At 40.3% G+C, this 15,927-nt stretch overlaps 2 protein-coding genes across 3 annotated transcripts; both read left to right on the top strand.

The window, feature by feature from the left end:
- The first annotated feature begins 75 nt into the window (after positions 1-75).
- On the top strand, positions 76-6,355 carry dus3l (dihydrouridine synthase 3-like (S. cerevisiae)). The gene is made up of 16 exons (XM_068711102.1): positions 76-331; positions 569-679; positions 1,564-1,834; positions 1,924-2,275; positions 2,540-2,616; positions 2,725-2,820; positions 2,901-2,942; positions 3,098-3,250; positions 3,384-3,500; positions 3,742-3,807; positions 3,975-4,085; positions 4,538-4,634; positions 4,796-4,871; positions 5,534-5,722; positions 5,835-5,963; positions 6,074-6,355. Coding segments are annotated over exons 1-16 (1,962 nt in total). The 5' UTR covers positions 76-329; the 3' UTR covers positions 6,147-6,355.
- A 1,619-nt stretch (positions 6,356-7,974) lies between these two features.
- cndp2 (carnosine dipeptidase 2) lies at positions 7,975-15,692 on the top strand. 2 transcript variants are annotated; one of them, XM_068711101.1, is made up of 12 exons: positions 7,975-8,104; positions 8,651-8,728; positions 8,956-9,099; positions 9,191-9,353; positions 10,431-10,519; positions 12,721-12,921; positions 13,099-13,183; positions 13,286-13,446; positions 13,544-13,708; positions 14,521-14,662; positions 14,914-15,061; positions 15,492-15,692. In XM_068711101.1, the coding sequence occupies exons 2-12, from the start codon at positions 8,669-8,671 to the stop codon at positions 15,556-15,558; spliced, it is 1,425 nt and encodes a 474-aa protein (XP_068567202.1). In that variant the 5' UTR covers positions 7,975-8,104; positions 8,651-8,668; the 3' UTR covers positions 15,559-15,692. The 2 variants fall into 2 exon arrangements, with proteins under 2 accessions (XP_068567202.1, XP_068567201.1); XM_068711100.1 differs by having other exon boundaries at positions 7,975-8,152.
- The last annotated feature ends 235 nt before the right edge of the window (positions 15,693-15,927 follow it).

Below are 15,927 nucleotides of genomic sequence, written 5' to 3'. Positions count from 1 at the left end.
TTACGCGGAACTAATGTTCGTCAGACGTCCACACAGTACACCACGGACTTTACCAAACTGCAGCTCAACTGCCTCTCCATGCAGTTGTATTGTTACTGCATGTTGGTGTGTGAGACAGAAGTGTAATCCAAGCGTACTGTAATTATTTAATATTTACTTTTTTTTTTATAAATTAGCGTCAAATACATTAGCAAGCAAGTGGTTAGTTGACTGTTTGCTTCAGCAGCCTTTAAGTTAGCGGTTAGCTTGCTAGCAGGGTTAGGTTCCAGCAAAGCATGCTACAGTAACAGTTAGCGTTAGCTGTTTATCTTGGCAACTTGGATAATAAAATGTAAGTAACTTCACTAATAAATTAATTCAATTTAAACAGACAGGCAACCGGGGAGTTAAATGGAGTGTTTTCAAATGACTGTTGATAAGTCAACTCGTATGTATGGAATATGTAGTACAGTCTTTCTGATATAACATTACTGGTATCCCACGACCAGGAAGGAGATCAGTAGCTCTTCGGTTAAGAGGTGCGTTAATTAGTTCGATTCAAAGTGATTATCTGATGTACATTTTCCAGGGAAAAGGATTTGGAGAAAGCCTGTGAAGGTGTGATGGAAAGAGCAGCAGAGGAAACGGTTGAAAAGAGGACAAGTGGAGCTGTGAAGGGCGAAGCTGCCCTCAAACCACAGTAAGTAACTAGCTACTTAATACATGGTGGAGATCACTGCACACATTCTCAGTTGTTGTCCAAAGGGTATGTTTGGTGCAAGAGTCTCCATTCAGACAGCTGATGTGACATCATCCACACAGCTGCCAAAACTCTGAACGTCACGATCCCCCTGCTCTGCATCAAGTCTTGCCCGTCAGCTCCCTCTTCACCACGACACTCCGTTATAACGCTTGTATCAAAGCTGACATCACTCCAGCCTGCCTCCCGTTCTCGTGCTCCATCTTGTCCTCATTGGTATACCTAGAGATGCCCTACACTTGGGGTAGAAACTGGTTCCAGACCTGATTAGAATAATCCACCTTTTTCCTGCAGAGTAGCATGGACTCATAGATTTCACTCTGCTCTGTCTGATGGAGCCAACAGAACTACACGGTCAGCAAAAAGGCTTAGCAGTGTAACTATAGTGAATGTCCTTGACTTCTTGCACACAGTATGTTTTTAGCTATTGCTCCAGTTTTACAAGGATTGGATGGTCCACATCAATAGCCCCTCTTGTATTTGTATCATTGGTTTCCACATCACCATGTGGAAATAGAGCAGGAGGCAAATGTCACAAAATATTCTTCTCTGTTATGACAATTAAGGTGGCCTGAACTGTCTCCGGTCTCACATCTTATTGGTACAGAAGTAAAAATAGTAACAGCTTTGCCAACATAAGACGCTGTGTTAAAATACATAGACATTACACAGTGTTACAGATTCATTTGCAGGGTGTTGATGTTGCACTTTTCCACACAATGGTCATTCCACTCGCACTTAAAGTACCCGTGTTGTATGTCAGGTTGTTACATTGTCAAACTGATGGGTCATTACATTTCTTTTTTTTCTTCTTGTATTTGCAGATTCCTGACCACCAAAGACAAATTTCATGGGTTTGTAGACTCTGAGTGGCGGGGCCCAAAGGGTGAAAAGGCCAGTGAGAGTGACAAAGTAGAGGAGACGAAGGCAACTTCTGTTGAGGAACCTGAAACAAAAAAGCTCAAACTAGACCCCGAGGAGGGGAATAAGAGCGGCAAACGAGAAGGTAAACGCATTCGGGGACAGAATAAGTCAAGGCCACACAAAAAGCCCACCGCCTATGATGAAAAACGACTGTGTCTCTCAGTCATTCAGGTATGAAACTCTAACCGACCATTCACAAAGTGCCCCTCAGTCGCTATGTCAGCTGACAGTCATTGTCGTGACTTTTCCCATCCATGCAGGACAACAGGGAATGTCCCTTTGGAGACAAATGCCACTTTCACCACAACGTAGCCGAGTACTTGGCAACTAAGCCCGCTGACATCGGGGAGAGCTGCTACCTCTATGACACATTCGGAAAGTGTGGTTATGGTTTCTGCTGCCGCTACGCCAAGGCGCACACTACACCTGACTTCAAAACCATGGTGAACGCCGAACTAATTAAGGCCAACGAGGGCCGGACGCCGGTGAAGAACAGCCTCAGTAAAGACCTGCAGATTCGCCTGAGGAAGCGCTCGGTGACATTCAAAAAGTCAGAAGAGTACCTCAAAATACTTTCGAACAACAAAGAGAAAAGAGAACAGCAAGGGAACGGTAAGACGTAATACACACGCATACATTAAATGTCCTTCAGGAATATTAATATTCTGCCAGTGCTAAGAATGAAGCCGTCGGTCGTTCTTGTTCTATGAGTGGTTTGAAATTATACCGACACAGAAGTGCTGTAATCAGCAGTGAAAAGGAACTTATTGGAGATTTCATTTTAATTAGCTCACCTCATTTTATTTGGGCAACATGCATGTCATTCTTTATCCCCTGAGTTGAGCGGTTGATAATTCAGTCTTCTGACACTCTTAGGTGATACTCGTGCAGCTGAGTTATCTGCAGATCCAACAGGAGGGGAGCAGCGTGCATCTAATGAGGCTGAAGCCCAGGTACAACTTTCTACTCTTCTACTACTACCACTACCTCTTATATAGGGGTATGTGTGTTGCTTGGCATTTTAGAAGTATTTTTTTTGTACGCGTTTTCTCTGTGACCAGCTACAGGCCATCCCAGAAAAACAGCCTCCAGTGAAGACGGTTGGGCCGCTCACTGATGTAGATGTTATCAAGTTGCGCCAGTGTGAAAAGAAACAGGTATAGGCAACCATCCCTCCTCCAAAATGATTTAAAATAACCCAAGGGACATCATGTAATCCCCTTTCTCTGTGTTCAAGGTGGACTTTCAAGACAAGCTCTACCTTGCTCCTCTAACAACTGTAAGTACAGCCAGATTGAATCATGCGCTGAGGTTTGATGTAGTTAAATGCTGACCGACAAATCAAATTTGCTGTTAAAATGTCTATACATCCTAACCCTAACCCAAATAGATAAGGTTTTGACCTGACTAAATAAATTCCATCTCTTTCCTCAGTGTGGAAATCTGCCTTTCCGTCGCGTGTGCAAGCGCTTCGGAGCTGACATCACCTGCGGGGAGATGGCCATGTGCACCAACCTGCTGCAGGGGCAGCAGTCAGAGTGGGCTCTCCTGAAACGCCACGAAAGCGAAGATGTTTTTGGCGTCCAGGTGATGTCGTCATAGATTGTTGAGACTCCTCAGAGCTGTTGAATTACTTTGTTCACGTTGTCATGAACGCGGCTTGTGGACTTTAGTGAGAGTGAAGACGGCCTCAGTTCTGAAGTCCTGATTGTGTCTCCAGGTGGAAGGCTGCTTCCCCGACACCATGACGAGGTGTGCAGAGCTCATCAACGGTAACATTGATGTCGACTTTGTGGACATCAACTCCGGATGCCCCATTGACCTCGTCTACAAGAAGGTAAACATCACAGTCGGTATAACCATGTTTTTCTACAGTGGTTGAGATCAATAAACAAAAAAAAAGATAAGCCTGCTGGTAAATATGGGAGGCCATGTGGGCTGAATTAAATGGCACTGTGATGAGTGAGAGCTTTACAGTCAGACAGACTTTTGTGTTTCATGATTGAGTGTATAAAGCAATATTAAACATTAACATGTCACTGACTAACAGATGGTGTTTGTTTACTTTCCCTTATCAGGGCGGAGGTTGCGGCTTGATGACACGCACCAGAAAGTTTGAACAGATAATCAAGGGAATGAACTATGTACGTGTCTGAATTTGATATCTTGGTGAATTTTGGCTTTTAGCAGAAAATGCCGTCATTTAATATGCATAGTATGCAAGTGTTAAAGTAGTTTTTAATAATCCATCCAGGAAAATGTTTTCCACAAAGTTTAAGGATGGATGAGAATGTTTTCTTTCCTCCTGAAGGTCCTTGACGTCCCTTTAACAGTCAAGATCCGCACTGGTGTTCAGGAGAAGTGCAACGTAGCACACAAACTCATCCCAGAGATGAAGAAGTGGGATGTCTCTATGATCACGGTACGTCTTGTGTAAAAGCAGCTTAAATAAATGTGAAACGGTGTTGCAACTGTAAAAAGAGGCATGGGTGTAAAAAGGTATTGACCCACACCATGCGGTGAAAATCATATTTAAATACAGCCGCAGCATGAGTCAAGAAATAAATGACAACTATGGAAGTCAAATTGAGTCTCATTTCCAGTAGTGTCTTTTAAGGCCATGTGGGGTGGACACCCCTCCAAAATGCATTGTTTGAGCACCAGATATGACTCTTTATTTGTCTAACTTTATGTGTTCCCATTTTGCATTTTCTTTGACTCTTGTTAAATGTGTGTCCTTGTCATTTCCAGCCCTTTATTTTTTGTCAGTCATGCATAATAGTTTGTCCTCCGTCTTTTGTCATTTTTGTATCTGCAAATTAATACGAGTCTGTTTCAAAGTGTGATGCCACTGATGCTGTAGTTTTCTTACAGTTGCATGGCCGATCCAGAGAGCAGCGCTACACTAAGTCGGCTGACTGGGACTACATCAACACCTGTTCCAAGCTGGCTAGTCCTGTCCCACTGTTTGGTATGTGCATTTTGTTTACCTAATATTTTAGCTGCATACAGTTCAATACTATCACAATAACAACCCTCTCTGAGGTGTAGAGAACTGTATATTTATCATGCACAGCCTGTGGAAGAGTCATTATTTGTTGGTGATGAGGTGAACTGTGTTTATTGTCCCAGGTAATGGAGACATACTGTCCTATGAAGATGCCATGAAAGCAAAAGAGACTGGAGTTTCTGGCATTATGATTGCAAGGTTGGTGCCACTCTAGTGAATACACACAGTACAGACAAATCAATGGAAAAACCGATCTAAATGTCACATTATTATGTGGTCTGCGTCAGCTGTTCTCAACCACTGGGCAGTGGGCCCTAGAGCGCCATCTAGTGGACAGTGAGTTACTGCGAAATGGATAGATTAAATTATAAAAATACATTTTGGTAACATGCAAAGCTAGTTAGAACTTGTGTAAAAACAAAACAAAAAGTAATTCAAACAATAGCATAATTTCAATCACCAGTAGCGTTTGAATATCACCACGCCAATAGCGAACACATCATCAGGTAGAGACAAATAGGTTTTGCTACTGTTAGCTAGCTGTTAGCTTGCTAAGTTTTGAAATTGTCAGAGTTGAGGCTGACAGCTAATTGGCTCTATAGCTGCCTTATACCCTTTTTTGTGATAGTAATGATTCTGTTGGTTTTTTTACGTGGTGTTTCTATTATTTTGCCCACGCTCCGTTTATTTGTTATAATGCATCATTATAATTTAAATTATTGTGCTTTCTTACTTTTACAGTAATTAAGAGCATAGTAACAAAGAATCCTGACCAGAGGAATTACTCCATTTAACGGAGCCCAGTTGTCTTTGTGGTGAAATTGATTTAGCATGTTTGATTTTTTTTTTGGTCTCTTCAGGGGTGCTCTCATTAAGCCCTGGATCTTCACTGAAATAAAGGAGAGCAGACACTGGGACATCTCGTCCAGTGAGCGACTGGACGTCCTCCGGGATTTCAGCAACTTCGGTCTGGAGCACTGGGGCTCCGACACTCGAGGTGTGGAGAAGACCCGCACCTTCATGCTGGAGTGGCTCTCCTTCATGTGCAGGTGGGCAACAACACGCACTGCAGTATATTTCTTCTGCTAATAACAAGAAATATTCATGACTTGCCATTTGATCCGGAATCACACTTATTGTTGTACTATCTCTGTCCCTCAGATATATTCCAGTAGGGCTGTTGGAACGGGTGCCTCAGAAGATCAACGAGAGACCTCCGTACTACCTGGGCAGGAACTACCTGGAGTCACTAATGGCCAGTCAACATGTTGGGGACTGGGTCAGGATTAGGTGAGCCGGAAACCATTTTTAAACAAGAATCACCATTCAAAATCAAGCTACACTAAGAATAACTGCTAAATGTATGTATTTACTGATTATAATATCTTACTTTTCTCCAGTGAAATGCTACTTGGACCGGTACCAACGAATTTCAACTTCTTGCCCAAACATAAAGCCAATGCCTACAAATGATTTTCTCTTTCTCTGACCGAACATCCAGGCCTTTTGATTTGTTTGTTTGTTTTTATTTGCTCCAGAGAATATGATTTAAAGAAAGAGAATCTATTGTTTTTAATGATTAAGACTTTTGAGTAGTCTTTTCATTCGACCTGTGGTGCAGTAGCACAATACATGGGGTGTTTGTGTACTTGAAATATATGCAATAAAGTCTTTTGCCACACTCGGATATTTATTTTTCTTTGATTATGCTTGTAATTATTTTAAATTAGCCATTATGGAAAATATTTAAAACTGATAGAAAAATCCAGTAATGCTCTGCGAAATACATTATGCCACATTATGTGGAATGGAGCTGTTGCCCCCGCGACCCGATCTCGGATAAGCGGGTGAAGACATGAGATGAGATGACATTATGTGGAAAAGAAAATATAAACACACAAGTTTACTCATTTTGCTTTGATATAAAATTGAGCCACAGTCGGTGGGAATAATTTAACATTCTGTTAATGAGATCATATATAAGCATCATACAGTATACATAAAACAAGACACAAATGGTACAAATATATGTATATACACATATATACGTGTGTGTATATATATTTATATATATATATATATATATATATATATATATATATATATATATACTGAGATACCAGGTTTATGAGCTACAACTGAAATGTAATTCAATATAACAGCGAAGCAATACTCCATATCTGTATGAAACATGAAATGTGTTTTTACACAGTCAAAGAAGTGTTGAGTCTACTTTTGGGGATGGAGAGTAGGTGGTTTGCATTTAATGTACTTTAATGTTTTGTCTAATTGATAAAAAACATGTCTGAACTACGTTAATACGTTTAAAATATATATATATATATTATTCACAATTCAAGACTTAAAAAACAATCCAAGTAAAAGTCAGAATTGACCTATTAAGTGTTGGAAAATGTATGTGCACATATATTTAAGCCTAATTTGTATTTTGTGCGGCGAGCTTTTAATTCACGTAATTGATGTCCACGATATAGTACAATTTTGGTCCAATCCATTTTAAAAGAGCTTCTCTGGATGGGAGCTGATTGACGGAACAAAACAAAACAAAAAAAATGTTTCTCAATAATTCCAGACAATGACTGATTATGTTCAAGACATCTTTGACAACAACCATGCTGAAAATCTGATATTTTTACTGTACCAGTTAGGATATATTTCAAAGTAAAAGTCATACATTTCTACTGACAAAATATCTAAAAACTGAATATTTGAAGTGTTATAAAAAGTGTTTCCTCAATAATTCCAAACAATGACTGATTATATGTGTTCAAGACATCTTTGACAACAACTATGCTGAAAATCAGACATTTTTACTGTACCAATTAGGATGTATTTCAAAGTAAAAGTCATACATTTCTACCGACAAAACGTCTAATAACTGAATATTTAAGGTGCTATAAAAATATGTTTCTCAATAATTCCAGACAATGACTGATTTACATGTGTTCAAGACATCGTTGACTCCACCCATACTGAAAATCAGACATTTTTACTGTACCAATTAGGATATATTTCAAAGTAAATGTCATACATTTCTACTGACAAAATACCTAAAAACTGAATATTTGAAGTGTTATAAAAAGTATTTCCTCAATCATTTTTGTAGTACTACTTCCACCGCTGTTGCACCTGAGCTGCTCTCATTTGTAAATTAACGTAGATTTGTCAGAGAGGGTTGCTCCCTCCCCTCAACTGTTTCTGGTTCTCATGGCTGATCATGACGCAGCATCTCCCGCTGACCCACAATCCTTTGCGCCGTGAAAACAACCAAACAGCATCCACTGACGTCCACTGATGTGAGGAAGTCTCTCTGCCTTCTTGTTATTTCGTGCGTGGAAGAAAACATTAACAAGTTTCAACGTTACAGCTGCGTGTCCACGTCATTAGGAAACACAGGAAGTGTCTGTCAGGTGAGAAGAGCCACGTGTGGACATCAGCTGTCCGGGAATAAACGCGAAGTGAGTTCTCATAACTGACTGAGTGGATTTAATGTGTCTCTGTGCAATTCAGAAATGAACAGAGCATTTAGCCCGTTAGCTTTTGAGTAATTATATTGAGGTTTTCATGCATATTCTTCCAAGTTAAACCTAAAAACTTGTGTCTCAACGTTAAAGTGATGTTATAAATGTCCATACATGGATCTTAAAGGGAGGGAAGTGACCCTTCTGCTGTAATGGGACCTTTTGCAACTTTCTAATACGTGCCTGCTTTTCTGTTTTTAAAACTACAAGACACATAAAGTAGCAGCTGTGACAAAAAGTTTCAAAACTGTCACCAACTCAACTTCCTGATCTGAAACTTGCTCTTCTGACTCTGCAATGCATGACAGAAGGGGGTACAAATAGTGCAGGGCTCAGCAGGTTTGCAGCAGGGCGTGGTGTCTTTTTTCTTCACCACATAAGACAGCAAAGGGCTGAAGGTTGACTCTTACTCCGCTCTGCCTTTTAAACCCTCAGCTCCTGTCGCTGGACAAGATGGCTCATCTCAAAGAACTTTTCAAGTATGTGGACGAACACCAGGATCTGTACGTGCAGGTAAGCTCATCCTGAGGGAAGTGTACGACCTCTTGCTGTTACAGTCAACGATTGCAGTCAAATAGTTTGTCTTCACTTGATCAAAGTGCTAAGACACATTCGCTCCGGCTCCACTTTATAGTTTAAATGGAGCTTTAACCAAACGTGAGCCTCAAACTTTTCAAACCTTTGCCCATGTTTTCTCAGACAGCATTCAAATGTATGTAAATCTGTCTCGGTGTCCCCAGCGTCTTGCAGACTGGGTCGCAGTCCAGAGCGTGTCTGCTTGGCCAGAGAAGCGCGGGGAGATCAAGAAGATGATGGAGATGGCCGCCAAGGACATCGAGAAGCTTGGGGGGACAGTGGAGATGGTGGACATCGGAAAACAGAAGGTGTGTTGTTGCACTGTTAATGTTTGGACTTCATCACTAGTAATCCTTGAACCTGTACTGAAATGTAGGCTGTTTTTGTTTGTGCATGCAGCTTCCCTCTGGAGAGGAGATCCCCCTGCCGCCTATCATCCTGGGACGTTTGGGGTCGGACCCGGGCAAGAAGACCGTGTGTATCTATGGCCACCTGGATGTCCAGCCGGCTAACATTGATGATGGCTGGGATACAGAGCCTTTCACTCTGGTGGAGAAAGACGGTGAGAGCAGGAGTTTTTTGTTTCTGTTTCAATATGACATTGACACAGAAACAAACAGGCTCTATTGCAAGTTATTGCAGTAGACTGGAATGTTTTGGCATGTAAGACGAGACTTGATGAGGTTGACTTCAGGGTTTGTTTCTCCCAATCTTTGGTGTAATGATTACACCACCTTCTTTTTCAGCGTGGCAATAATATAGTATCACTTTGCACTGGACCAACCTGTCCTGCAGAGAACGCCTGAGGGCAGAAACAAGGAGGACAGTGAAAGGAAAACCGAGTTTAACTGACTGTGACGGAGCTACAGAATAAAATGAAACTGGTCATTTAGTATCTGAGAAGATATCAAAAGGTCTGCACACAACTATTACATAGAACTCTTGGAGAGCAGAGAGGTGGTTTCTACTCCTCATTACTTAAATGTAACGTCTTGTTTAATTGCTCTTTGAGCTTTTATCAGTTTTGTACTTTTGATCATATCACAGTTTGCAGCATATTACCAAAGTCCAGCCCAGTAGAGTCGTGCTCTTAATCTTGTCTTATCTGCAAACCTCACAGGTCTAGTTGAGCAAGTGCAGTTGTGTTTAACAAGAATACATTCAGCTTTACTTTGGTGAAGCATTTTATTTCGTAAATGTATTGAACGATGATAGATGTTTAATCATCTAATCAATGGTGCTAATAATTCCAACACCCAAAAGGTCTCGTGTGCTTTCTGGTGAAAGTCAGCTGACAGAAAGTTCCACAGCCACTTCCTCCTGTCTCATTCCTGTCTGCTCAGCTCTGATCTTTCTTGCTTATGTCGTGTTTTACTATCTAGTTGTTTAGTTGCTAGACTTTGCCTCACACTGCTCATTGTGTGAAAGGGTTCTTTAACTTTGCTGGTACTTCTAGCAAGTAACTTGAAATAAGAGAATAAATTAATAATTTTGTTCTTATTGTGTTGCATATGTAACTATGCCTAGACAACGTAAATTCATAAGCCTTTTTTTTTTTTTTTTTTTTACAAATAAAAACGTAATAACTACAATAAAATAAAGACCCAAGACAAACTAAAACACAGTTTTCTGTTTGCAGGTAAGCTCTATGGAAGAGGCTCAACTGATGACAAGGGTCCAGTGTTGGCCTGGTTTAACTGCATTGAGGCCCACCAGAAGATCCAGCAGGTAAAGTTCCCTCCACAGTTTTCTTCTCTTACTTATGGAATCTTTCTTTACCCTTTATTTCCTCTTAATATGTTAATTGTATCCACCACAAGTGAAATAATAAACCTGATTCTGATTCAGTGGGCACACATTGATTTTAGGGACAACAAATTGTTTCCAGGGGCAGAGTTGACAAAACCACAACTACATTGTCCAGTTGACAGTAATATGTCCTGCTTCAAGAAATCAAACCAGCAAGGCCGAGATCCTCCTTGTGGCACTGGCCGCTGTCAGTAATCGCTCCTGTAAATTAAATGAAGTACAAATTGTGTGATAAGTGATATGGGACCAGACCTCTGTTACAAGACTGTGTGTGATCACAGTCCAGCCAGCCAGCATCATTGATTATGGTGATACAGATAATCCAGACAAACCTGTTTTGGTTTGGTTATGTTCTTCTTATTAATGACTTGTCAAATTGGGTGCGGTTGAACGGCGATGGGAAACAATAAATCACCAGCAGGAATGTTGCTTGGAATGTGCCGAGGTGGTTTTATGACATTTACATCATAACATTGTTTGCCATTTATTTATAGAAGTAGAATGGAATGATAATTGTAGGTTAGATCCATTTGTCACGAACATTCACAGAGACTATTTGGGACAACATGGTAACACTGCTACTCAGCTACGTTATGCTTAACCCTCCTGTTATGTTCGTTTTTTAGGTACAGCATTGATGTGCCCGGGTCAAATTGACCCGGTACATGTTTAATCATCCAAAAGTGGTCAGAAACCAAAAAATCCTAATAAATATAGTTTGCACCTCATCACCAACTCCATTACGAAATACAATCAGTATTTAGTGGAATGGAGTTATTCACCCCTCCATAGATCATAGTTCAATTAGGATACCTCACTCGTTTTCATGAAAAATACATGTTTTAAAATTTTTTGGTACTTTGGAAAAACCTAGATATAAATTGCTTTAGTCTACCATAACATCTATTTTTTTCAAAATTGTTTTTACATTTTGAAACTTTTTTTTTTTCATGGGGTGATGTAGATTAATAGAGATGAGACACCTCTGCTGTTCAGGGTCATATTGACCTGCTCACTCAAAATCAAGCCAAATGAGTCATAAGGATTTGTATTGAAAGTAAACTTCATTTATGTTTGTTTATAGGGTTAAGAAACAGAAATTTACAAAAATTAACAAGAGATGAGCACAATGAACGAGGTGTGTGTGTGTGTGTGTGTGTGTGTGTGTGTGTGTGTGTGTGTGTGTGTGTGTGTGTGTGTGTGTGTGTGTGTGTGTGTGTGTGTGTGTGTGTGTGAGTGAGTGTGTGAGTGAGTGTGTGAGTGAGTGAGTGAGTGAGTGAGTGAGTGAGTGAGTGAGTGAGTGAGTGAGTGAGTGAGTGAGTGAGTGAGTGAGAAATGGAGTGAAACATGGTGGGAGGGAGTAAGAAATACTTTGTCTCACGTTTTCAAAGAAAGAGATGGTCTAAACTTGACACTTCTGACCCCTTATAGCCTCCATTTTCACTGCCGGGTCAAATTGACCCGAACATCATCTCTGTTATAGAAACCTGCAGGGGGGGTTGCAAATGCATCATATTTCTATTTTTTTTAAACATTGATTACACTAATTAAGGCAAGCAGAAGAAGTTTCATACAGAAAAAGTACTTTAAAATATTTTTTCTAGATTTTCAAACTTTGAAACGGGTCAATTTGACCCGGAACATAACAGGAGCAATACATTTGTTTTTCTATGGGAACAATAATAATAATACAGAATCTTGTTGAATTACTGTTCAGTATTGATTTTGGTGTTGTGACCAGGAGTGATTTTACAAAATGATTCTGCATCAAGCCTAGATATTCATTATCTCTGTATTTAAGTGCTGAGCTGATTCTGTAATTGGCCGTTGATAATTTTAGAGCCGTCATCAGGAGAGGTGGTCAAAGGTCTCTGGATGAAATCGGTAGTCGCGTCTTATCCAGTCATCACTTAATGATTAAACCAAGTCAACTTTCACGAAACAGCTTGTCTGAGGAAAATATCACAGCGACATGCTGTGAGGAGCTTCAGTCAACAATCCCAGGATCTACTCTATGATCAATATCAAAGTTATTTTCTAAATAAAAAGATCTGATGGTTTTGTGCGCTCTTTCAACTCCGTTTCAAACTGTTTTTTCTCCCTTATCTCACTTCCTGCAGGAGCTTCCCATCAACATCAAATTCTGCTTCGAGGGGATGGAGGAGTCTGGATCTGAGGGCCTGGATGAACTGGTGTTTGCACGAAAAGACACCTTCTTAAAAGATGTGGACTACGTCTGCATCTCCGACAACTATTGGCTCGGCAAGACCAAACCCTGCATCACCTACGGTCTGAGAGGAATCTGCTACTTCTACATTGAGGTGAAGTCTGATTGTAGTGCTGTTTGAATTCTTAGTGTAATCACTTAAGCTACAGCAATAACCAAACCTAGCTATATAGTAATGCACATTTCCCGCATAACACAAATGTCATGCAGTTTTTTGTGAAATTGTATTCTGAAGAAGCACATTAACATGTTTTTTTTTTTATATTTAAAGGTGCATTGCGGCGACAAGGATCTGCACTCAGGGGTGTTTGGAGGCTCTGTTCATGAAGCCATGACCGACTTGATTGCACTCATGGGCAAGTGATGCTGATATTTGAGCCACACTCTCATAAAACTAGTTTGGAGTCTTTTACGTTTTTAGCCGTGTTTAAATCTTTTGCTTGCGTCTCTCTAAACAGGCACCCTCTTAGACGGGAAGGGGAAGATTTTGGTTCCTGGGATAAGCGATGACGTGGCCCCTGTGACAGATGACGAGAAAAAGCTGTATGAGAAGATCGATTTTGACTTGGATGAATACTGCAAAGACGTCGGAGTGGGACAGCTACTGCATGACACCAAGGCAAGGCATTGATTTCTGTCGTCACTCAAACAGACATTACATTACTGCATGATAAGTCATGATCATTTAAGTGTACTCTTCTTCTTTTGTCCTGTAGGAGAAAATCCTGATGCACCGCTGGAGGTATCCATCTCTGTCTCTTCACGGTATTGAGGGAGCGTTCTCTGAAGCAGGAGCTAAGACCGTGATCCCCCGCAAGGTCATCGGCAAGTTCTCCATCCGCCTCGTCCCCGACATGGACCCCAAAGTGGTGGAGAAGCAGGTAGACCCCGGAAATATCATAAAGCCCACTCTAGTGCTGGCAAATGGTAGTGGTCATGTGACCAGAACACAATAAAGGTTGGTGGTGTGGAAAAAAAAAAGATAGCCTCTGCCAGTGGAATTTAAAACTTGATGACTCGAGTCCCTCAGTGGTAGTGTCACAAAGATGACTCAGTCTCATTGTGTTTTTAGTGAATATTGCTTTTACAAGTGAAGCAGATTTATAGATGAGCCTAAGCCTGACCTACCAAAGTGGATCTGTTCTTGACAATAAATCAGTGATTAACAGTAGTTCTGCTGAAAAATAAGGTTTAAAATAATCATAACAATTGTTCAAAAAGCAAGTTTAGTAAGTGGTACGTTTGCCAAGTCGCTACCAAAGCAGCAATCAAGGGCAAGTAATGAATGAAAAGTCGGGAAGTTCATTAAAGATGGAAAGAAAGTAATGTTAATTATTTAAATACAAAACCAAAATTACTTATCACATCACATAAAATTACACCTACAGAGTAATACAAACAGAAACCAGTGATACAAACAAGCAAACACAGCCTGTTGAATGATAGATGTTGACTATTGAATTGTGATGAGGATAAATAAATTTAAAATCTGGTACATTATAGAAACATTTCAAACTGTGCCCATAATGTAATCCAACAGGAGATAAAAACACAATATAAATCCAAGTTTATGAAGGTAATATTCAAATGAGGGTTTTAAAATTGACGCTGAATCAGCATGAAAAAGAAAGGCGTTTTGTTTTGAGTCTGGACTTAGACTGTCATTCATAATTTTTTCTTTTTCTCCATCAAGGTTATCGATCATCTGCAGAAGAAGTTTGCTGAACGTGGAAGCCCCAACAAGCTCAATGTTTACATGGGCTCCGGAGCCAAGGCCTGGGTCTCTGACTTCAACCACCCACACTACATGGCAGGTCGAAAGGCCATGAAGACAGGTACAGAGATGTATATGGTTAAAGGATCAGTTCACTCAAAACACATACTCCTACTTAGCCCCACTGTTATCTACTCATGTTGATAGTTTCGGTTTCATATGATGATTTTCATATAATGTCATCTGATCTCTGATTCCTATTATTAATGGTTAAAGATAAAAACATTTTTTCAATCTCTTTTCTAATGTTGTAGAGATTTTTCCAGTCATATTGACTATTCTCTCCATGTTCTCCTCCTTGCTGTGCTAAAGTCTTTGGTGTGGAGCCTGACCTGACTCGTGAGGGTGGAAGCATCCCCGTCACCCTGACCTTCCAGGAGGCCACAGGACGTAACGTCATGCTACTGCCTGTTGGATCCTCTGATGATGGAGCTCACTCACAGAACGAGAAGTTCAACAGGTACGTCGCAGTCACTTCCTCGTTTCCTTTTCCACCTGAATCGCTGTGATTGAGAAGAGCAGGGGAATGCCCAGGAACTGAAGAGTTAGAAAAAAACCTTTTTTATAGGAGTTTAAAAGTCTGTCACTAGAATAATCACTATGGACCAATTTAGATGTGCTATTGTGGTAAAGAAATAATATTATTAAGGCCACAGGAAAGATTGTTTGTAGGCTAAGTACTGTCTGTCTGCCACATTTTGTTGTTCTGTTGAATTTAGTGACCAAGTACCAAGTTAAGTTCTTCCACCCAAAAGCTATAATTAAAGTGAGATACAACAACTTGAATTCTTCATGAATGATCTTTACGGTGGACCTTTTTGTTACAGATTTGTAATAAAAACAAGTATTCACCGGTTAGTTAAGCTCATCACTGTTTTTTCCACTTTCAGAACCAACTACATTCAGGGGATCAAGATGCTCAGTGCATACTTCCATGAGGTCTCCCAGCTGGAATGAAGTGATGTCTTATTATGAAAAATGTAAAATATGTCCATCCTCACTATCAGAGTTGAAGCCTTCTTGGTCTGATTTACCTTGCAGCAGTTTTCTACCCACTCCCCCCTGACAATAAAAGTTTTTCTTTGTTACTATTTGTTGTCCTTTTTCATTAATGCATTGATTTTAGTGTTGCTGTTGCTGTTATGCACTGCATTATTTACCTGCTTGCAATAACCCATAATGTCATTGGGTTCAGAAAATGATTTATTTTCTGTTAGTCTGTGTTTTGTATCCAGTGAAGTAGCGATTAAGCAAGTATTAAATGTGTTCAAGGCCTCACTGATAATAGGCAAAGAAAAAGACCTGTGATTACAACGCTACAGATGT

This window comes from Cebidichthys violaceus, unplaced genomic scaffold (genome assembly GCF_023349555.1).
Source record: "Cebidichthys violaceus isolate CVI_PGR_0920_01 unplaced genomic scaffold, fCebVio1.0.p SCAF_16, whole genome shotgun sequence".
NCBI classification, from domain to species: Eukaryota; Metazoa; Chordata; class Actinopteri; order Perciformes; family Stichaeidae; genus Cebidichthys; species Cebidichthys violaceus.
The sequence above is the reverse complement of the archived record's forward strand: the minus strand, read 5'-3'. Positions and strand labels throughout refer to the sequence as shown.